General features: G+C 40.6%; 1 protein-coding gene across 1 annotated transcript in view; it reads left to right on the top strand.

The window, feature by feature from the left end:
- Positions 1 to 24090, top strand: part of LONRF3 (LON peptidase N-terminal domain and ring finger 3) — a 203408-nt gene that overhangs the window by 103871 nt on the left and 75447 nt on the right. Inside the window, exon 7 of the mRNA XM_044057065.1 lies at positions 1248 to 1369. Coding sequence (XP_043913000.1) covers positions 1248 to 1369 — 122 coding nt within the window. The remainder of the gene's footprint in view (positions 1 to 1247; positions 1370 to 24090) is intronic.

The raw sequence follows: 24090 nt of genomic DNA, 5'->3' as shown, positions 1-24090 counted from the left end.
TTTTCACTGAGCTATTTTGAGTGCATTTGCCAAGATCCGTGTACTCTGTCTCCTGTAATGATAAAAGCTCATAAAATCATGCATGTTACTGTATAAAACATATTTTATGTACATTAATGCATGTTTAAGCAATAACCCAAGAATGAGTTTGGGTAAATCCTGATATGCCCACACCCAGGTGTGGGTTATTGCTATTGTACAGTGACATTACTTAAGAAAAAAATTGCTTACCCTTCTTTAATGTCTTTGAATAACAGTGCTGTAGTTGTACTTGATTTTTCTTTTTTGCAGTGTCCTGTATATTCGAATAGTTTGGCTGCTCAATGGTTCTTCAGTTGCTGTTCTTTATTCTGTGTGTAAATGCTAAGTTAACAATGGACATACTGTTTGAGCTGTCCAATCTGCCTGCTCCTTTTTTAATGCAAATGAGCTGTCATTGTATAATTCTGAATAAATATCTGAGGTTAATAAATTTATAAATATGAGGGGATGTTTATTAAAACAGTGTCTGTCTTGCTCATAAATATATGCATAGATCAGATGCATATTTTGTGTGTCATTTGTACTTGAATCTGTGTAGAAAGTACCGAAGGTATAAGAAATGTCACACCCAAGTTCTAGTTTTTCAGGCTCTATTTAAATGCACTGATAAATGCAGAATGTTACCATTTTAAAAGCCTTCTAAACAGAACAGTACATCATTGGGCATGGGTGGAAAATCAGTTTGCTAGGATGATGACCCATATCTTGTGTTAAAGAACTAAGAGTTGCAAAAACAGCAGCAACAAAAAGTTTAGTTTTTGAAAGTGTTTATATTGTAGAAATACTGGCTTTCAGTAAAGAATACCTAGCTATTGTTTTTTTTCATACTTTACTTCCAGGTAGTCACACCTAGCATCACATCACTGCAGTTTCCTTACATTTCCAGATGCACGTACTTAAAGCAGAGTAGCATATTTTAAGTTGTCCTATTAAGTTTGTATTTGTCAGTGTCAATAGTGTCCTGCAATTAACTTGTGCTCCATCCAGGATAAATCTTGCTTTGCTGTCAAGCTTTCTTAGATGTTTTTCAATTTAGACTAACTTGAATTTTTTTTGTATAATTTCAAAAACATAGGTATGAAGTAGTTCTAGAAATATCTGCCAAACTGCTTTTTGTGTGTAATAGTTTTTTTATCTGTGGTTTGATCGCATTTTCATTGTTGCATAGTGAAAAGAACTCATTGTGCTATACTGATTTGTTGTAGTACCTGGTGCAAAGAAAATACTGCCGAACTGTCTTGCTGGAAGAATTAATAGCAAAGTACCTTCCTGATGAATTGCATGATAGAAAGAAAATTTATGAAGATGAAGTCGCTGAACTTTCTAAGTATGTACTCACGCTAAAATATCTACTAAAATCCTTTCAGTGCAGTTAGATGAGTTAAGCTTTTTTTATAGAAATGAAATATTGTTTGACACTGCAGTATAATCCTTCATTTTTACTGTTTTCATTCTTTTTTTTTTTTTTAGAAAAACTGTTTTTTCTAACTTGTATACTTGCATTATAAAAGTTTCCATCCATTTTAGCAAAAAAGATTCTGATTAAGGGACAGATGATCAGACTTTCTCAAACTGTATTAGATGATTTGTTGAAAAATTAAAATGATGTTCTTGGAAAGGGACTACCCATGCCAGTTATTGAATGACCCTGGGAAAGGGACTACCCATGCCAGTTATTGAATGACATTGGCAGGGAAATCATTTTGGGGAGAAGTTCATTTAAATTTTGAATTTCTCCAATTTCATTTTTATAGAAGTCTGAGAATAACTTCTGCATGTAGTGTGATGGCCATACCTTTTCCAGTGATGCATATGACATTAGATGTATCGTAGAAATTAACTAGGCTGTTGCCTTTAATGCAGTTTTATTGGGTAAACTTGGAAATTAAAATGAGTATTTGATAGGAACAGGAACATTAGGATTTTTTTTGGACAAACAATACATAAAATACAACTGTTAAACCTCAAGGATTGTTTTAGTGTGGTTGTTAAATGATATACTTAGTATATTAAATGGTTATCCGAGGGTAATATCATGCACAAGACATTTTGATTATTATACTGAAGAAGTGTTTTATATTGCAATTTTGTCTTGCAGTGTGTTTAGATTGGTAAAACTGCCATTTATGCAACAGGACTTATGAACATTAATATGATCTAGAGAGAAAATGTGTAACAATGCATTAAACAAACACCTCAATTTGCATGAATTTTAAGAAAGTCTCATCTTTCATTCTGGAAAATGTTTGTGAGACTAAAAGGGGGGTTGTCCATGGCAAATTAAACTTAAAATGCAAAGAATTATCAACCATGTTTAAGTTTGTCAAACAGAGGCATAGCTGCTCCAACTAGTGCCGCGTGAAAGAGCTCCTGTGGCGGATTCCACATAATTATTTCTAGGCCAGGGTCTCCCTTTTTTTCTTGTTCCTTACCAAACACTTGACACACATGCCTTAAAAGGCAGTTCAGGCAGTATAGTCTGGATTTTGGTGTTTAATTCAAGGACTATGGCCTCCCTTTGAAAATTGAGGAATATAAGTGAAAGGAAATGATAGTGGTTCAGCAGGCTTCTGGAGAACCCTGTTCAGATGGTAATCACCAAGCCCATGATGATATGATACATAGACTGACAGGCTTTTCATCTTTATGATGACTGCGTTAAGAGGAGCAGTAAAAATGAGCTTAATACTTCAGGCCGTATACACTCCAAGCCAACAGGGCATTATAGCAGACTCGCTAAATGGATAAATGCTAATCTGTCATGACTGGAATTTGAATAGGAGGATACTTGGACAAAGTTGGTAAGCATCTAGAACTCTATCTTTTTGCATGTCATTTAAACAGCCAGCTAGTAGTGCCCTCTTGCACACTATCTTATTGACTAGTTAAAAGCAACTTTCCTTTTCATTTCATGGGGTCCAAGGATTTCTCTTGTACATTTTGCAGTATGTGCTAATGTCAGAATTGCATCTAAAGGTAAGAGCAAAAAAGGCAAATTCACTGTTGTAGTACAGATGTCAGTGTCACTACCTCTGTTAACATCAGCAGGGCAGAGTGCTTACAAAAATGGAGAATCTGAGTTGATTGCAACGGTGGTGTTCATAATATTGATCACTGCTGCTGAAGCTTTAGCTATATGGGTTATATCCTGGCCAAAGACATAATGACCAGACAGCTTCCAAAGCTTCATAGCACCGGCTGGCATAGTGTTTTAAAGTGCTTTTTACTGTGTTTTTTTGACAAAAATAACTTTTGTGGACTGGTACTGTACTGGCAATTGCTGCTGCTCTTCCATCGAAAAGAGGCATCATTTTCAGCTTGACCATGGAACAGACTACCAGTCCCATGGTCAGTCCTTCTTCCAGCCACACACAAAGAAAAAAAAAATTAAGCTATCAGCCTTTGCCACCACAGCAGGTTAACAATTTGCATCAGCCATAGGTGGACGATTGTGCTGTGGCCATTTTTTGTACCTCAGAGCACTCCTCTTTTTTAATCATGGATCCCTCTGGTGTAGAACCTGCAGTCACTGTGGACTTTGGGGATAACAACGTCCTCTCCAGCTGTTGAGCTGCTATCAGTGGGCAAGAGAGAGCCACTCTTGTCCATTCCGGGAGAGGGAACACAGAGGTTTTAATTGTTATATCAGAATGCTGTGCCCATCCCTGGGGAAGCTGCTGCTGCCATTAGTAACACGGTTGGCCCATTTTTACTGTCAAAAAGAAAAAAACAAGCATGTATCCTCCTATCCAAAGAAAACTGATGGGAGTAAAGTTTACTGGGTCTGGCTCCGTTTAATTCAGGCTATTTAATTTTCTTGGCAAAAGAGGGATTCCCCCCTCCCTGAAGAAATGCAAGATTCTGAATCTGAACAGAAACAAAATGCAGGGATAGTCCCCCCCCCCCCTCAGATTTCTAATTCCTACTCTGAAGACAGCTAGTCTTCTGATTCTCCTTATGTGGGGTTTCTCTGTCTCTGAGACTTGCTAGAATGTGCCAGTGTTTTCAGTAAGGGAACACGGAGGTTTCTCAGACACTCAGAAAATACTAGGAGTTGTTACAGAAGGATTTTCCCGAACATACACCTACTCCCCCTGTTTTGTCGTCTTTACAGAATGTGTGTTACTGCCTGCAATTTCCATCATGGTCGGCTTACTGCCTCTAAAAAGGCAGTTGGGATGTATAAAGTTCATCAGACCTTTAAATTTGTATACATCATTCCCAGACCTGACTCAGTAGATACTGCTGCTAAAGCCCTTAGTTAATTCTGATCATACTCTTTTCTGAAGGATGAGAGCATTTGTGATAAGTATGGCAAAAAAAGGTGTATACTTATACAAATTTGATTTTCAGAATTTTGAACGGACTGCCTTATGGGTTAAAATCTGTTCTAACAAATTGTGAAAGTTTGAGGAATGTTTTAGCTGCAGTTTCCTCTTGAGGAAAAAATCTCTCTGTAAATAACTTGGTCCCAGGTCACACTAGTTGATAATGAGAGTTTGTCTGACTCTCTTGATACTACTACTAGGGCTATGGCCACTGGTACTGTTTTGAGGTTTGCAAGGCTACATTCTTAGAACCTCCCAGATGATATAAAGGCGATATTAAATTCACCGTTGGAAAGGGATTTTAACGTTTGGCCTTTCTGCTGCAAAGGTGATCAGTGTGATTCATAGTTTCCTAGATTAGTACTAGGCTAGCTGTACTTGCAAGCCATTTTAAGCCTAGCCAGTTATCCCTTGTGAAACTCTAACCCTGCACCTTGTGTTTATAAGACAAACGCCTTGATCAGTGGGCCACCCTCCCAACCCCAGGGGAATATCTAAGATTTTTCAGCCCTCCTTTCCCAAATTTTCAAGAAGAAATGGCAAGAAGGATCCAAAAAAGTTTCAAACCTCCTAAAATTGAGTACAGATCAACAAGTCTTAATTTTTCAAGAGACTTTGTGAACCCTCCCCAGCCTGGCCCCTTTTTCTTCCAGAAAGTCTGAATTTCTATCTGTTGCTAAGAGAAAAAATAGTTTTGGAGAAATGGGTACTGATCATTCTTCAAGGTTGCAGATGGCAGTAGGAGGAAATTTCACCTTTCCGGGGAGTCATTCCTCATCCTCCAGATCAGAGTGTCAAATCCCAGTGCTGATTCAAAACTTTGTGGAGACAAAGCTATCGTTAAAGTCACTGCAGATATTTCGGACTTTGCTTGAGGAGCAGGTTCAAGAGGGATGAAAAGTGCAGGGGCTGGAGATCAATTTCCTCAGGCAGGAGGTCTTCCAATATTTGATCCATTTGTGGGGGGGTCCTCAAGTAGACCTCTTTTTGGACAATCTGCTGGCAAAATTCTGTTCCAGGGCTCCACGTAGACAAGCTTGGAAAACCGATGCCTTTTCTTTTCTGTGGACAGGTATTCCTTTATGCTTTCCCACCCTTTCCACTAATATCCAGTATACTTCTCAAGATTCAGAAGGAATCTCCCAAAGATCCTTGTAGTAACTCCTTTCTGGCCCAGGCAACTGTGATTCTCCCTTTTTAGGATATGGCCAGGGGCATTTGCCACAAGCTTCCTTACAGACAAGCTATTCACAGAAGAAAATGGATGTTTCACCCTGACATCAGTCAACTTCAGTTGACTGCCTAGATGATGGGGTCTTAATTCCTGTTGGGCACCTGTTTACTGAGGATGTGCAGCAGGTACCAATAGAGGCAAGAAAGCCTGCTAGTAGAAAATTCTGTATTAGCAAATGGGAACGGTTTCCTAGTTGGTGCTAGCAACATAACCAGCACCCATTCAGGGCTAGTTCTCTGGTTGTACAATATTTGTGAGTTATCCTGTGGCCTTTCTTACTCCTGTCAAGGTTTATTTATTGACCATTTCAGAATGTCTGCCCTTGGATCTTCCTCTTTCAGTGCAGTCTCATGTCAAAATGCTCTTCAAAGAGATTTTGCATAAGTGGCCTCCAAAAAAAATTGTGGCTTCTCCTTGAGACACTTGCTCCATATGAACCAGCTAATCTGGGTGACTAGGTTCTTATTTTTTATTTTACATTTGTTAACCAGGATAGTCCGACTGGATACATGTCCATTTTCAGCAGAGGCATGGGGAGAAAAGCTCCACCTGTGCAAATAACTGACACTTTAAAGTTGTGGTTACATAGAAAGCTAACCATTTACAAATCGATGACAATTTATAGTCAAGGTTACCTTTAAATCAAACAACATTGTAGGTTTATGGTAAATATACAGAGGTAACATTTTACATCTTTGAAGTGTGTAAAAAAGAAAAGTATTCACAGATTGAATGTAAGGATGATCGTTAAGAGGTGGTTAGTTTAAGAAGGAAAGCTATTATAAATAGTATGTAGTGGGGTTAAAGAGCATAGCCTCCGAATGGGTAGTATAAAAAGTTATCTTCCTGATAATAGAATTCTAATGGTTGTTGAAGTGTATGTTGTCTGGGTAGAGAAAGGTTATTATTGGGTATTTCTCCTATGCGAGTTATTTTTCTTACCTTTTTCTTGTTATTTTTTGGGTTTAGACCTGGATATAGCCAATCTCTGTTTATATACATCTTTAGGGATATTTTGAATTGGGGCAAGGAGGATGTAGTGGTTAGTTCAGCAGGAAGTGAGTTCCATTTTTTTCCATCAGAGTTGGAGAATGATTCTCCATCTGAGTTGTTGGCTTTGGTAGACTGTACTAGCATTCTGTTGGATGAGCGGAGGGATGCTAGGTTGCTGTAGGGGGTGATATTAGTCAGAATGGGTGTACTGGTAGGTTGGTAGAGGATTTTATGAATAACTATGAATTGGAAAACAGTTTTACTGATGCTCTGATCTCCGCAAGAAGGGCCCTCAGTTGCAAGCTCTTACGGTGAGTCAGCAACTTATTTTCCATAGGGTCAGGCTTTTTTTGAGAACTAATCCTACGTCTAAAGTGGTATCCAAATTGCACTTTAAGCCAAACTATCCATCTCCCTGTTTTCTTTCCTAAAAGTCAAAATGAGGGAGAGCGGATACCCCATGCTCTTCCATGATGGTGCGTCTCTTGGAAATGCCTGTTTATTCGTTGAACTTCATGTAATGGCCAGTTCAACTTCGTTTCAGAAGGGGATTCTATACCCGAGTAGCCTGTTGCGAAACTTTCATTTGGCACCTAAAAAAATGGCCTTGCTTTTCTGCTAATTCTGGTTGCATTAATCTCATTTGTCATCCTCTCCCTTTTATCCCCCATTTTTTACATGTGGTCAGTGTATCAAGTCAGCTGTTGCCACCTCTGTTAATTCTGTGCCACTTTCCGTTCAGTCCTGTCTGTCAGAGGTCACACATCCATTCATCTCTAGACCAGATGTCCTTGTTTCTTCTTGTCTTCCTGCCTGTCCCAAGTCTGCTTTACCAAACCATCTTCTGCTTTTCAGCATGTGTGAGTAACCACTTTATTCTGTTCTCCTTGACCTTCTCAGCAGCCAGGGCTGTTTTGGCTTATGTTCCAAAGTCCTGATTCGTTCATGTGTGTTATGGTATGCTTCATTCTTGGCCAACTTAGGTACTTCATCACCTCCAGCTTCATTAGCAACTGTGTCCTCAATGCCCAGGTTTCTGTGCCATACAGAAGCACTGGTCTGACCCAATGTTTTGTCCACCTTGCTTTTTAGCTTTCTTGGCATTCTTCTGTCACAGAATCCCTGACAACTTTTGTGCCAGTTGGTTACAACATCTCCTGATTCTGGTGTTGACCTCCCCATTCAGACTTCCCTTCTGCTCAACCACACCTTCTTGATATTTGATGCTTTTAACATGTTCCAGTTTTGTCCTTTGAGTATTCTGCTTATTTTGATTTTCCCCATTTGTTGTCATGACTGCTGTTTTGCATTCACTCGTCCAAGTGCCTTCAGTTTTGCATTCCAGCCCAGTATCATTTGCTTAGGTTCTTGTTTGGAAACTTGTAGTGCTACATTGTCTACATACAGCAGCTTTGTTGATCCGTCCCTTCTGTCCTGTTTTGCTGACTTGGTATATTACCACTATGAGCTCATGTGCTTTGAGATGAAATGCACACTCATGCCCACTGGGAGCCCTTCTATAAGCTTGGAAACTGTGCTTTGTGATTTGGGTCCTTGTACAAGTCTGCTAATTCTAACCATGTTTCTGGGATTGCCTAGATCAGCTTTCTTGGGACCTCGTGTATTTTTCCAAGTCTAGGAAAGCCCAGTTACTCCCATCTTAGTTTCTACTATGCTTCTTAGGCATTTATATGTTGGCTCCCTCCAACACTTCAATGCGGCACGACAGGAGCTTGATAACATTTTTATTGTCCTCTGTTATGAATATCCTTTCTTTTTTGGATGCTAACACTAGAATGCCTGTTATGTAATCCTATTGGATATACCCCAGGAGCCATTTCGTCCTTCCTGCATCCAGTATTTTGCTTTTACTTGTTGACTTCATCTGAGCCTTCTGCTTCCTTGGCTTTGTTTTCCACAGTGCACCATGCATTTCTCCATGGATGGATTCTTTTTTTCCTTTTTATACATGCAGTATGTCTTTCTGAAATACTTGCTCCATCTGTTCCCTCAGTTCAGAAGAAATCAATGGCACTCATCGAAGTCGGAAGGATTTCTGAACTGCAAGCTTTAATTTATAAAAAGCCTTTTAGTGTTCCACAGGAGTTGGATAACTTTATGAAGAAACTCTGCTTTAGTTTTAAAATGGTCTCTGAATGTACACTTCAGTCAGTTAACTTTTTCTGTTTCCTAAACTGGAAAATGCAGGGACAATAATTTTTGTTTTTCATTGATGTTTGAGGTAGAGAAGACTAAACTATTAGACATATTTGCCCAGTTTATGAAAGGGAGGCATGGGTTGACCAGTCATCAAACTGGTCCTATCTGAGTAACTAGCTGATTACATTATGTATTTCGTTACAACTCCACAGCAGGATTTGGGGAGGTTACAATCCATTCCGATATCATCCATTCACACTTTGGTATATCCAGTTAGTAAGTTAAAGATAGAGCAGTATTGGCCTTCTGCTAGCCTTCATTGTACACTTTAGGCCAACCAACAACATTTCTTTGGAGGCCATGAAGAAATACAATGCTATCATATACATGATTTCCTGTTTTAGTGCAGTTCTGTGACTGTAGCAGTTACCAGAGTAGATTCCTTTAATATTGCTGCTGAACAAGAGCAGCACACTTCTTCCTGGTACAGTGCACGTCAAGTTTTAAGTTTGTTGGTTAGATTTATGTAATTAGAAATCTGATGTCTATTTTCATGTCGTTCTTGACTGATGGGTTTGGATCCAATCCCTTGGATCTGACTCTGCCATTGTAAAAAGTTTTTGGCAACTCTGAACTCTTGCGCTTCTCCCTTAACCAGAATGCACCATCCCCATAACATCAGATCTTGTTTGCCGCTTCCAACAAATGTTACATTGCATTGTTCTCTTGAGCTTGAGAGAGGAGTACATTTCCAAACTTACAATTATTAGTTTTTATCTCCCTTTAAACTACTTTAAAAGTTTCCTAATCAAGCTAGCTCCCTTACCTTTTAATAATCAGTTTCTCCTTGTTAACGTTTGTGGTATTCCTAGTTCCTATTGTTAGTTAACCCTCTTCCTTTCTTCTATGTGTACTGTAGTTTTTAGTACCATTGTTGGTACTACTTTCTGTTCTTCCTAAAAAAAAAAAAAAAAAAAAAAGACTTAGTTTTAACTGGCCTTTTGTTTTTGATGATGGCTGAAAAAACAAAGAGCTCGCCTGGATTTAAACAGTGTGATAAGTGCTGTCAGAAGATACTAATGTCCGAGTTGCACTCTTGTTTTCTGTTTAGGTTCTCTCCACCTTCACGAGAATTGTGTGGTCCGTCACGCCTTCAATCCTAGGGTATTGATAGATCGTAGGAACAAGCTTATCCTTGAGTCTTTTGCCTTCTTCCTTTGACGATGCTATATCTGGAACTTCCAAAGAGAAACAAAGTCTACATTTACTTCTCCAAGCACCTCTTCTGTATCCTCCCAGGTCCGCTGAAAAATCACTTAAGAATTTCTTTGGATGCCACACTTTCTTCAGATCATTCTAAGAAGCAGAATTTGTTGGATACCCTTGCTTTGGATTCATGTAAAATTAAATTCAAGTCCTTGGATCTGACTGTTTCTTCAGATCTGAAGTCTCTGAAAGTAAAAGATTATCTTCATCTGAAGACCTCTGATGAGATGTCCTTCATTACCTAGTCTGTCTAGAACGAGGTACTAACATTCCATTGGTCCGGACCCATCTAGAGTGCCTTTTCCATTTTTGGAAAAATCAGTCTCCATCTGCTCTATTCACTCGTTCATCCAAAAGTCTCACTGAAGAAGATGCAGAGAGGTTAGTCAGAACGATCCTGTCAGTGCAGAGCCAGTCTGCCCCTTCCTTGGCTTCTTACCCCATCGGGTCGGGAGGTCCCTGTATCCACTACTCCTCTACCAGTTCCTCCCTTGACTCCTATCACGGTATCAGAGCCTCAGATCTGAGTCATTTGGCACCATCCTTATCAGATCAGAGGATTCTGGTATCCCTGGATCTGAGATTTGCTCTGAGCTATTTTTTGGTTCACTCAGATTCTGAGAGCTCTCTGAACCAATTCTACCCCTTCGGGTCAGAGGTGCTGCAGTTGACTGTGTCTCAAAGCCATCTCTGCATCTCAGAGCCTCAATAATGGTTAGTCCAATTTCGGCCTTGGAGCTGTGTGGGACCAGGGATTAGAGTTGTGGCCTTTCTGATCTGAGTTTCTTGCCCTCTCTGAGACGGTCTGCAGAGTCCTGGAGAGAGCTCTGTCTACAATTTAGATGATGCCTCCCCATTCGGATCCTATGTCTTGGTCTATTCTGCCTCTTTGCCTTTAGTGTCAGCTGTCCTGTTTACAGGGGCAGCAGATGCCAAAACCCTAGGCTTCCCAACAAGGTTTTTCCTCCTCTTCTGATACCTCCATGGCATACCCCACTGAGGAGGTCCCTAAGAAGCAGACCTACAAGAGGAAAGCATATAGATTCCCCTGAATCAGTCACCAAGGGCACATATTTTGGTGAGTGTGAAGGGTCCCCATGGTCAGAGAGGTGGCTGGAAGTTCAGCAACCCTTCCTCAGATGAATCGGTGCTACTGGAGGCTTTTATAACTGGCCTGTCTCCTACCTGGGATGTCCCGCCTGCTGATGAGCTCCTGGAGTTGGTTTTGCAGAGGGCATGGAAGGAACCTGACTCCATTAAGCACATTCCAAAAAGTCAGGATTATGAACCCTCCAGAATCTTTTGGTAAAAAGGTCCTCTGATTGTGGTGGCGGCCACTAGAAAGTAACTTGTCTCTGCTTCTGTGACCTTTGTCTTAAGGTCTCTGAACTACTTGGCACATTTTACTAGACGTCAGAGGGATCTGATTAAGGAACTTTCAGGTACCCTCAAAGGAGCAGTGTCTGAAGAGGTGAAGGATTCAGTCACTTCTCAGCTGGTGACCCTGCAGTCTATTTCCAACTCCTCCATGAGGCTTATTGCTAATGTGGTGGAAGGAACCTCAAAGGCAGCGAATTCGGGCATAGCCATTGAGACGCACCTGAATGCATTGGTGTGATTTTGTGGAGCCTTTTAAGTCTCTATTCATTACTGCCCCCTTTGACAGCACTTCTGTTTTTGGCCCCAAAGTAAGAGATAAGTTGTCCAGGTTTGAGAAGGATGGAAAGATCCTTTCTGTCATAGACGTACATTTTTCCACCCCCCCCCCCCAAAGATCCTTTTTGGGGAATCCTAGAGATGGTGGAAAGATGTGTTTCAGAAAATCATAAGGTTCTTTCTAGGACACAGGTGGAGGGTCTTCCCTCAGAGGCAGAGGGGGAAGTTCAAATGGTAGATGCCGCACTTGGGCAGAGGAGGCCCACAGCATCAAGGGTCCAGAGAATTCTTCTGTGGCAAGCCCTTCATCACTTCTGAATGGAAGCCTAATTGTTCCCCTCTAGAGGCAATCGGGGGTTGTTTGCCCTGCACCAGAGAGCCTGACTAGAAATAACAAGATACTAGGGTGTAGAGGATAGTTTCCAGAGGAGATGTGTATATATTGGTTCCCTTTGCCCCCCCAGACTCTAGAAAAATCCCTGATGTTCCACCCAGTCGGAGGGAACAAGCAGGAGATCAAATACCAGCACTAAGTGAGCAAGCAGGAGATCAAATACAAGCACTGGTAAGCAAGAGAGTCATCCAAGAGGTCCCCCCAGACCAGAAAGGATCTGTAAATTACTTGAGATTCTTTTTAGTACCATAGAAAACAGGGTACTGGAGACCAATTCTGGAACTCACTTTGTTCTGAAGACAAAGTTTTGGATGGGCATGGTTCGGCCAACTCTTCCATTTCTGGAGAAAGAGAATTGGATGTACTCTGATCTCCAGGATGCGCACTATCCTATAAAAATGAACAGACAATCCAGGAAATTCTGGGTAGGAGCCAGTCAGTTCAGAGCACTGCCTTTTGTTCTCACCACAGCCCCCAGGCTGTTTACCAAATGCATAATAGTGGTAGTAGCTCACTTGAGACTGCATGGATTCCTGGCATTTCCTTACTTAGACTAACTCATTTCCACCCCAACCAGGCATGAATAGATTGATCACGACAAGAGGAAAAGTAATCCAGATTTGTGCATAATTAGGCATAACCTTAAATTTCGAAAAGTCGCATCTTCATCTATCTCAAACTACAGAATTTAATTGGAGCGCTACTCAACACAAGGGTTAGCAATAACTTCTCTTGGACTTCCAAGATAACTGCACATTGAGTAACTGCTTGTTTCTAGTTCTCCCAGTGTGAAAACAGAAACTCTGCAGAGAAGGCCAGTAAACTTGTTTATGGGTAAATTTCAGTAACTGGCTAGTGAGTGCACTGCCTGGATGTCAGGAATAAAGAAATACAGAAGACCTGGAAAAAATCAGCAACGAAAAGAAAGTGAGGAAGAAACACTTGAGTGGGGAAAGTTCTGCAGCTGTTGAACAAAAAGCAGTGGAAGTCATTTCTGAAAGTTGCAATAACCTACAGGAAGATGCAAGACAATGGCATACAGACCTGGTTAAAATAAAACACTGATGTGTATAAACACAAACAAAAGACTGAAAAAAATGGAAGAAACTTTAAACAGATATTCAGATGACATGATAAAGCTGCAAAAAAAAATCAGAGGTCAAAACGAAGAGGAGGCTGGCTGAACATGAGACTGCTTAGGAAGAGACGTTTCAAAATAAATAATAGAATTAGTGGACAGAGCACATAGGGAAAACTTGGAAGGAACAGACTGCATTAATTTTATGAAAGCACAAGTAAGCATCTGGACTGGTATTCACAGCAGGAGTTTAGTTGAAAGGGCACATCATGTGTCTGCTCCAAACCTGGCTATAAGAAAGCAACCTAGACCTTTTAAAAGTATAGATGCAGTCCTACCAGCAGAAGGAGTTTATTCTGACAAAACTGTTGGCAGAAGGACAAAGTACTGAAAGTGGAAGAAAGCAGTATGTTTGTGGAGAATGATGTGTCATTGTACACCAGACGGAAGAGGAGCAAATTTATTCCACTGTTCAGGGACTGTTGAGATGCAGGTTTGTGATTCAAACTGCTGTACCCAGCTGTCTTGAAGGTATTCTTCCCTGGAGGGACAAAATTATTTGAAGTACAAGCTAAGGAGGAAATACAAAAGTGTCCAACAATACAAAAGTGTCTATGAAACAGAAGATTCTGCTGCTGCTTGTTCTGGTAATAGACCATAGAGGGACTGTACCTGTGAAACCTTTTCAAATTTTTCAACAGAAAATGTTGGAGAGAAGGAAGGGAGCATAAGAGTTGACTAGAAGAATTGGAGAGTACGTTGGAAATGAAGCACAGGCAGGACTTCGGAGATGAACAGTAATAAAATAACTTAATGTGGGATTGCAATGTAATAATTATATTTGTGAAATATGACAGAATAAGAAAGTCTGGAAATATTGGACATTTTCAGAATTTGTTGGACTTTTGGGGGGGACTCTAAAGCATATGCACTACTGCATGTCCGTGTTCAGAAAAGTGTTTTGGGGAGAAGATGAGGAAGAAAGTCAACTGTAAAGATTTTTTTAAGCAGTACTACTATTGGCATGTGGTTTTCTTTAAGTGTCATAAAGTTTAAATTTTTTTTCCAGTCATTTAAATGTAATGGGGATTGTAACCATGTTTTAGTTCTCCCTTTTAATTTTTTGTTTAAATAAATGTTGGCATTGCATTGCAAAAAAAAAAGCCTGGTTAAAAAGCATGATAAAAAAAAAATGAATCTGCTTTTTCGGATTCTTGCATGGAGGATTATCTGGATTAAAGACCTTAGATTGCTTTAGTAACAAGTTTTAAGAGGGCACGTAAATGAAAAATAACATTGAATAATAAATAAGTGAATATTATGAGGCTTTTTTCTTGCAAATACATGTATGCGCTAACAATTCTGCAGCTGTCCATGTTTTCATGGTAACAGTCTGACGGAGAAATTAGCTAGGACATAATGTTTTCTGAAAGTGCTCTGGTTTTCCCAGCTGAGAGAGCTATAAAGGTCAGACAAAACCAATTAGCACTTGTTTTCTCAGTTTTTTTTTTTTTTTTTTTAATGTAACGAGATACTAATAAACAGGTGCTTTTGTTTTTTGTTTTCTCCGTTCTCTTTTGTTCAGCTTTAAGAAATATAGGCCCCCCCAAAAAAAAGGGGGGGGGTCTGTTTAAGAAAACATAAAAATATCTGTTCTTTTTCCAGTGTTTGCATAGGGAACTGACTTTTTTAAGACTCTAGGCTTTATCCAGTAACAAGTTTATTACTAAGCCTATAGATGGAAAAGATTATTGCAAGGCGTTTTTCTGGTAACCAAGGCATCCTTAGCAGGTTTCTGTCTGGTTTGTATGTCACTAGAAGACAATCTGATAGAGAAATGGCTTGAAAATGTTTACTACTGAAATCATTCAAGTGTTTTCTCAGCTGGGAGAGCTGTAAAGATATGACGGAACCAGGTAGCACTTGCTAAAAGCACAGGCTGTACCATGCGCCTTAGCATAGCTAACCTTTCTTTTTGGTCAACTCTAGCCTTTCTCTGTGGCCATCAATATAGAACTTTTGTTAGGAAGTGAAAACTTTAATATTTGAAGATGTACATAGATTTGTGTGTAAATTTAATAGGTTTTAGGGGGATATTGGGAGAGGAGGATTTTTTTTTTTTGTTTGAGAGCTTAATTCTGTTAAGTTGTGACATAAGCTCAAATGGATATGACAAGACACTGTATACCTGCCAAATAGTATATGGATGTAACATAAAAGTTGGAATTAGATGTTCAACAGAACAGCAGTTATATATAAAAGGTGGTGATAACTATATAAGAAAATGATGCTTTCTGTAATGTCTTTTTTAATTTGAATGGTCTTGCAGATTAGTACAAAAAAAGTAGTGAACTATATTAAAAATATAGAGTGCTACAAGAGACGCACCTGGAAAGAGCTGAACATGTGAATGTAATTTAGGTTTTCAGGATGGTTATTCAGCAGAACATCTGTGGCAAAGGAAAAGAGGAGTACTTGTATTAATTGCAAGAGGAGCTCCAATAGTAACAGAAGAGGGGAAAAAGACAATAATGGAAGGTGTATAGTACTATGGGACTACTGGCAAGGGATAAGGATTACACTGGCATACGTCTATATTCCACCTAAAACTGCTATAATGGAGCTTAAGCAAGATCAGAATCAAGAAAATTTAAGGAGTCATAATGAGCTTTCGGCAAGGAAATATTACTTATAGGTGAGGACCGGAATTTGGTTTGCTACAATGAATGTGTCTGGGGGGCCTAGAAGGCAAAATGTAACAGAGGGGTAAATTTTTGAAGAAATTTATGAAATGTTTGGCATGGAAGATGTGAATTCAGTACTAGGAATATGGGGTGAATTTATGTATTCTCAAGATACAAGAACTGGGTTAGGTTAGATAAATTTATATCTCACAGGAATGTGCATTTAACTGAAGGTCTTAAAATGCACCCAATAACTATTTCAGATCATACGCCAATAATTAAAATAAAAATGCAAGGTAATGAGATAAAAATGAGACTTTGGGGGCTTTTCCACTTATCTGCTTAAAAGAGAAATTTCAGAAATGGGTTTTTTGAAGTAATTCAGGGGCTGTAACAAAAGATGTAGCTTTCTTCTGAAAATATAGCTAGGGAGTGGGAGAAAATTAAAGTGGAGTTTAACGCTAGGGTGGAAATAAAGGAAAGGGACATATGGTTAAGAAGTAATAAGAATTATCTAACGGGACTGATTAACATTTATCAGTCCCTCTAAATTCTTAAGTATTGCACAGTAGGGGGAATCTCTCGGAACAAGATAAGGGGCAACTGCAGAATGCTAACAGAAAATAAGGTATTGCCTCAAATATTTAGAAAGATTGCTGTTATGCAAATGTTTTTTGATAATTCTAGAGCACAAAAACTTTTAGTACAGCGACATAGGCAACAAAAAGTGGAAAGGGCTTAGCGAGCCTATAACGAGGAAGATGAGATCCTGTAGAAGTATTAGAAATATTTTGGAAATTTTATGGAAGTTTGTATAAAGGAGAGAAATGGGGAAGTCAAGAAAATGTACAAATGGAAATGTTTTTGGAAGAATTAAGTATGCCAAAGTTAGAGGTAGATGAGGCTCAATTACCAACAGTTAGGACAGGAGGAGATGAGATAAAAATGGTTCTGTATAACCAATTTACACTGAGGTTCCCAGGAATAGATGGTATTCTTTTGGAGGTTGGGAAGCTAGGAAGAAAAAAACTGAAAGATCTGGAAGGTTTTGTAAAGAGAAGTACCAGCATCCTAGAAGAAAATGGTGGTAGCTGTAATACCTAAAGAAGGTAAAGATCCATCAGAGCCAGCTTCATGCAGGCCCATAGCCATGATTATAAAGTGTTTGTCTATAATGGCTAAAAGAGTGGCAAAAGTGATGTTAAAGGTGGTAGGTGTGGATCAGTGTGGTTTTCTGGAGGGGAGGCAAACACTTAACAACATTAACAGAACATTGATGATCCAGAGAGAAGCAGAATGCAAGAAAATACCACTGTTATTGGTGGGGACTTCATGTGCAGAGCAATGGAAGCATCTGCTTTCCTTTATACAATTATAAGGTTGAGTAGGAGTATATGTGAGGGATTGGAGGCGAAAATTAAAATGGGTGGGGTCCTCTGTGATCATTTCTGCTTGAGTAGGGGAACCAGGCAAGGGTGTCCTCTTTCCCCTTTATTATGTGCATTATATCTGCAACCATTGGCAAAGAAAGTAAGGGACCCAGGAATTCAAAGATGTAGTTGGTATGGTAGCCAAGAAAAGCTGGCTGTATTTGCGGGTATTATTTTATACATAGGTTCATAGCTCATCTGCCCTAGGGCATTTATAAGCCTAGCCAGAGTGTGTTTGGCTTTCGCCAGCCATTTTAAATTAATTTTGCTATGCCCTTTTTCGAGGTTAGTATACTGTGCCTCTGTCTAACAGTGACACAGAAGTGATGCCCGGGGTAAACCTACGATCTCCCATCCACTCATCAAGATTCCTCTTGAAGAGAGTCAATGAGGGACTCTGCCTAACCTGGACTGGGATTTTATTCCAGAGTGAAGGGAGCCTCTGGGTTATGAATCTGTCCCTCCAGCATGTCCTATTTATTTCAGTGCTGAGGTTCAAGTCTCGAGCGCGCGTAGCTCGAAGGGATTTGGATTTTCTGAGATGCAGCATGTCCATTAATTCCGGGTTGGACATGGGTTTATACGTCGGGCACAGATCGCCTCTGAGCAGGCGGTATGCCACCTGAGTAGAGCGGGAGTTTCTTTAACCGGGCAGCATATGGCATCTGTTTGAGCCCTTTGATCCTCTTGGTGAGGTACTTTTGGGGTCTTTCCAGTTGCTGCAGGTGTCTGGTAAGGTACATCCCAAAAGGGGCATTGTACTCAATTATGGGCCTGATGAGGGATTAGTAAAGAGGCACGTTGACCTCCCCTGATCTAGTTGTGAATCCCTTCATGATTAGGTGGGCTATATAAAATGTTTTTCTAACCACTTTGGCCACGTGGTTGTCTGAGAGATTGCTATCAGCTTGGGTCCCCAGGTCCCTAATTACTTCTGTACTTAATGGATTACCACCTATGTGGTAATTTGTGGGCACTTTGTTTTTGCCAAAGGGGATGACCATACACCTTTTGGCGTTTAGCTTGAGGCCATGGCTCTGGCACCAGTTGTCTGTTTCTGTGAGGCCCTTTTGGAGGATGCTTGTGTCGGCTGGAGAGTCAATTATGGCGCCCAATTTGCAGTCATCTGCGAACTTTGTCAGCCACAGTCCTTCCGTGTTGGCCTGTACCTCAGAGAAATATATACCGAACAAGAGAGGTCCCAGGACTGAGCCTTGTGGGACGCCACTTGTAACTGGTTTGGAGTCTGACATGGCTCCAGCAATTCTAACCATGTGGGTTCTGTCCTTGAGCCAGTTTGCAACCCATCTAGTGACATAGGGGTTTATATTTAAGCTGGTGAGCTTATCTATAATGCCCGAGTGGGGTATTGTATCGAAGGCTTTTGCGAGGTCCAGGTAGGCTGTGTGGACCACCTTCCCCTTGTCAATGGCCTTGGTGACTGTTTCAAAGAAATAAACTAGGTTTAAGAGGCAGGATCTGCCCTTAACAAAGCCGAACTGGGTAGGATCCAGTGCCTGTAGGTCCCCAATATCTTTATTATGAGGTCCATGATGATCCTTTCCATAGCTTTGCAGACCAAGCTAGTCAGGCTTATGGGGCAATAGTTTCCAGGATCCGTTGAGGCACCACCTTTGTGGAGAGGGACCACTGTTGATGTATGCCACTCTTTGGGTACATATCCTGTAGTAAGGCTGAGATTGAACAGTAGTTTTATGTTTGGGTTTAGCTCTTCTTGGAGTTCATGTAGGGCCAGCCGGGACACTGTCTGGTCCCATTGATGCTGTGTTTTTTGCTTTGGAGAGGGCAGCTCTTACCTGAGCATCTGAGATGTCAGGGGGGCAGCACTCTGCTGGGATAGATATTTGCCCTTTTGGTGGGGAGTTTACGCTGAACCTGTCAGCTAGGATGTTGGCAAGGTCTGTGGGTTCGGTGTATTTTTTGTCATTTTGGACTAATTCTGAGCATATCTGGGAATTCCCACCCAGGTTCCTAACATAACTAAAGAGGGCCTTGTGATTATCCTTAGTGTCCTGTGCAATTTTTCTCTCGAAGCTGGCCTTAGATGATTTTATGTAGTTTTTTGCTAATACTGATCAGAGATGCCTTCCCTTTTTGGGATTTTGTTCTATCATGTAGTAGCTTCCTCCTTCTATTGTATAGTTTGTTTATGGCTCAGGTCCACCAGACAGGACGTCTGCCTTTGGAGGATTGGGTCTTGGTTTTATTTGGGATTGCATGATCCATGCATTCCTGAAGGTGTTAATAGAATGCGTTTATAAAGGATTCTGCGGTCTGGGCCGTATTTTCCACAGGCCCGGGGGCTTTGAAGAATTCCACCTCGGTTTTGAGGAGTGTGAAATTTGCTTTTAGAGAAGTTTTTCACTGTGGTTTTCAGGGCAGGGGGTGGAGTCGGGATGTGAATATCCAGTGAGATTAGTTTATGGTCTGATCTTACCAGTGAGGGATACACTTCTGGTCTGGAGCATAGAGTCCCCATGTTGGTGATCAGGTCCAGTATGTTTTCCCCTCTTGGAGTGGTAACAATTTGTTCCATAGCATTTGAGTTTATAAATTCTAGGAACCTTTGGGCTAGGGTGTTGGAGCTAGAGTAATGCTCCCAGTCTGTTTGGGTAGTTGAAGTCGCCTAATATAATGGTGTTTGGAGAGACCTTCATATTTTCCAGTGTTCTCCAGAAGGCCGAGTGAGGTTCCTAGGTTTGGGAGGGTAGTCTGTAGCAGGCTATAAACTGGAAGGCAGTTTTACCCACTGTTAGTTGCACATGGATAGTCTCTGATGCTTCGTGCTGTGCCACCAACCTGGAGGTGTGGGTATCTTTGACGAATATTGATACTCCCCCTCCTTTTGTGGTTCAGTCCAAGTTTTCGGGCCAAAAAGCATGGAATGAGGTATAACCTGGTAGTGCTGGGGTGCTCTCGGGAGCTTTGAACCAGGTTTCTGTTACTGCACAGATATCGATTGCTCTCCATGCTAAGGAGAGTTTCGAGTGCATGCATCTTGAGGTTTAGACTTCTGGTGTTGAATAGCATTACTCTTAGTTTCTTATCCCTTGTGATACCTATGGAGGTGGGTTTGTCTTTTGAGCCTTGCCTAAAAAAGGCACTATGGGGGTAGCAAGAGCCTTTGCCAATATCCGAAAGCCCAGGGGTGACAGGTGCAAGCCATCCCTAGCGAAGCATCGTGGCTTGTCGAGCATGTCATCCCAGGCTGACAGGCATTGGATCCCCTTTGAATGACACCAATACTTAAGCCAATTGTTGAAATTGATCATATTGTCTTCATATTGTGGCGTCATTCTTGGTGAGGGTAAGATGCAACTCAAGGTCAGGGTCATACCGGCTTGGGCTACATGCTCAGAGAGCGCCTCTGTCTCTTTTATGTAGTCCAGGGAGGTACGTCTCAGGTCATTCATACCAGCATGGACAATGACAGAGTCATATTTGTACTTGCCTTGGAAGTGACCTGAGTGCTTGTGTTATGTGGCGGATCCTAGCACCCGACAGGCAGCTCATCTTGACCTTCTTTGTTCAGCCTGGTGAGCGAGACGTCAGTGTGCCTGACAATAGTCACCTATTACAAGTGTATCAGGTGTGTTGTTTAGCCTTAAGGGCTGTGACTGTTCGGCACACTGGCTTTGTGAGCTGTGTGTTGCACGTTTGTTTTGGGGTAGCGGTTGCTTGGGTGTCTGCTTTGGAGGTCTCTGCTGCTTAGGCAGCTTTTTTTGGAATTGTAGTGAGTGTGGTTTCCTTCTTCCTGACTGGTTTCGCCAGTACTGAGATGAGAGAGCTTAGCCTCCAGTATGGCTATATGGTCGCATCTCTCACATGTGTTGGAATTTGTTGGGAGTAGGAGAGGGTTGTTTGTGTACGCGAGGCAGTTGTAACATTGCCTCAAGATTCCCAGATTCACCAGCTGGACCGGAGAGGAGATTGACAACTGACCTTTTTACATGCTAGAATAGTATTGGGAATTCCTTTATAATTGAAAAAAAGGGCCAATGGGGAACGAGGTACTCAAGGGGAGTTTGTGAGGGTGTAGTGCTTTTAATATTTTAGTGCGGACTTGTATAATTGCTTAAGTGAGCAAGTGCCAGGTAACTTAAATGCAAAAACGACAAACAGTAACTTTCTTTCAAGTAAAAAGCCTGGGAAGCGCCAGGCGAAAGCGCTTGTTTGTCACTGTCTTTGTGGATTATTAAAGCAACTTTGGTTTCTTATCAACGGACTGGTTCCTTTTTATACGGACACGGAACTGCTAACTTGACTAAGCATTGTTCCTTAACACTACCGATTTGGATTTAAACTTGTACACCATTTCAACACAACTTTTTTTGGGAGTGGTAACGGGTCTAAGGCACTCAGTCGTCCGGTTGTACTTCTTCTTAGTTGCTCAGGAATATCCTTCCTTGAGACCACCTTGGGATTATAGTAGCTGGGTAGTCTGTCCTATTAATCGGACAGAATGAAAATAGATGTCAGATAAAAGTTATGTACTTGCCATAAAATTCCATCTGTTTTAATTCCTCAACTCCCCACCCACTAACCCCAATCAAGTGTTCTTTGAAGAGTGAGTGGATAGAACCAGTCTTCCTCTTTTTATCTTGCCTCCAACTTTAACTTAAAAAGCAAAAAAACCTTTCTCCTATCACTTCAAGCCGCTCCACTCAGACTGTGCCCCTCAACTTCTAAGAAGCAAAAAAAAAAAAAAGTCCTGGACTACAAAAAACTATTTCTTTCTACTTCCGCTATACTGACCACTGTAAAAAAAAAAAATTGCGAAGTGCTTGCTGCAACTCGTACCGTACATGAAGTATGCAAGTACTTCCATAGCCTGACTGTAAAATTAATGACTACACCACCAAAACGAACAGTACAAGAATGAAGTTCCAGATTCTGATGAAGTCAGTGGATGTGATCTGATGAAAGCGCTAAATAAACCTGTGTTTTATTAACATGGTGGTGTTTGTGGAACTTCATTCTTGGACTGGTTCATTTTGGTGGTGTAGCTATTTTCGTTTTGGTTCCCGGATCTCACTCTTCCATTCAGGTCTTTTCAGAGTGACATTAGATGTGGTTGAAATGTCACATTGTGGCAGTTGCATGTCATTCCAACTACACAAGAATATACCATGTATCTTTTTTTCAGTACTTTTTTAGGTGCTCAGAAGTAGGCCAACTAGTGATCTATACCAATAAATACTCCCATGGTAAGCGAGTGAGTAGCTAAGGTGGGGAGTGGGTGACAAGACTCCCCTTGTGCAAAACATTAGAGAGCATGATTAGGAAATATTGACTGGTTTGTGCATTATCAGCATTCATTTCCATACTGAAAATTCTGAATTCTGATACAGAATTGAATGCAATGTCATTAATTTTAAAAACCGGAAGTTAGTATAATTAGCACGGGGTGTGGGTGCAGGGTCGCCTGAGACATCCCGAAGTGACAGGTGCTTTGCACAAAGTCGACATTCCTGGGTGTCGTGTGTGGTGGTGTGTCGTGTGTGCCAAGCTCACTCTTTTGAGCATTGAGCTTTGCAGTTTCTGACATTTCATGCTGGGTAAGTGAAAATTCTCACAAGTGTGTTGAGACATTTTAAAGGTAAACCACAGGTACATAGGATTTTTCATTAATGTAGATTTTTTTTTTATTTTGTTAAATTAGTGGTATTGCAGAGAGTGGTGTTACAGATTCTCAGTCATATATTGACCTAAGGGAGACATGCCTGTATGTGTTTATAGGTAAATAAGTTCAAAGCTTGTGCCTTTCTGGCCTTTAAGAAGCTTGATTGCTATAACCCCATGTTGTTTTCTGCTGCCTATGTATATATCAAGATTATTTTAATGACTGACTTTTATCATAAGAGTATCTTATTCCATAGTATTAGGATCGTGTGATGCTTCTCACTTTTTTTTCTTTTGTTGAGATTTATTTTTTAGTATTTGGTTTCCAGAATCTACTGAGAGCTCACCCATCAGCTTGTTGCAGGCATGGACTTTAAAGCAGACCTAGATCATAAGTTGCCCTGAATACCAGATAAAGGTCCTTTGTAAAAAAAATGCAATACAAGCACTAGTCCTGAAGCCTTTCTTAATAGTTCCGATGTTTGAACCCTTTGGTATTTCTAGTATTATGTTGTGCCATTTCAAGTTTTTAGGTGGCTTATTGTAAGGCTTTAATATGCTGTGGTATCTACAGTGAATAATCACTGAGATGTAAAATTGTTCTCCTCAAGATGAGAGATGGGTTTCAAAATGTGCTTTTCTGACTTTATAAGGTACTAGCTGGTCAAAGTTTGTTTTTCTTTGCCATTGTTCCTAGATTTTTAATGGTGTCCTTGTTTTATGACTTGACCATCTGTTTTGCAATATTGGTTTATATACTTTTTGTAATGTCTCTTGATGCCATATTTTTTACATGAAAGAAGAGATCTTTACTACTGTACCAGCTACATGTTTTTGTAGGCCATGTTGGAGAACCTTTGCATCTTTTATTGAAGTAATTTCATTACCCTTTTTGAAATGCTCATTTGGCTGTACAGTGTCCATTTGTCACATTTAAATTGGAGAGGAATAGTGCAAAAAAGATGTGATCCAGTACAGAGCCCTGTGAGACATCAATGGTAACTCACACTGGGCTAGAAAGATAATCCTCACCCTCACTCATGTCCTGTTGCTTAACTGGTGTTTTACTTTTATATCGTATAATTCATCCAATGAGAATTTCCCCACTGAAGGCAATAGTGTAGGTCATCATTTTGCAGAACAGTCGAGTTAATGAACATAAGTCTTAAACTCACAATCCTT

This window comes from Protopterus annectens, chromosome 15.part0 (genome assembly GCF_019279795.1).
Source record: "Protopterus annectens isolate FY-2018-M chromosome 15.part0, PAN1.0, whole genome shotgun sequence".
NCBI classification, from domain to species: Eukaryota; Metazoa; Chordata; order Ceratodontiformes; family Protopteridae; genus Protopterus; species Protopterus annectens.
Note: the sequence above shows the minus strand (reverse complement) of the source record. Positions and strands in the feature narration are given on the sequence as shown.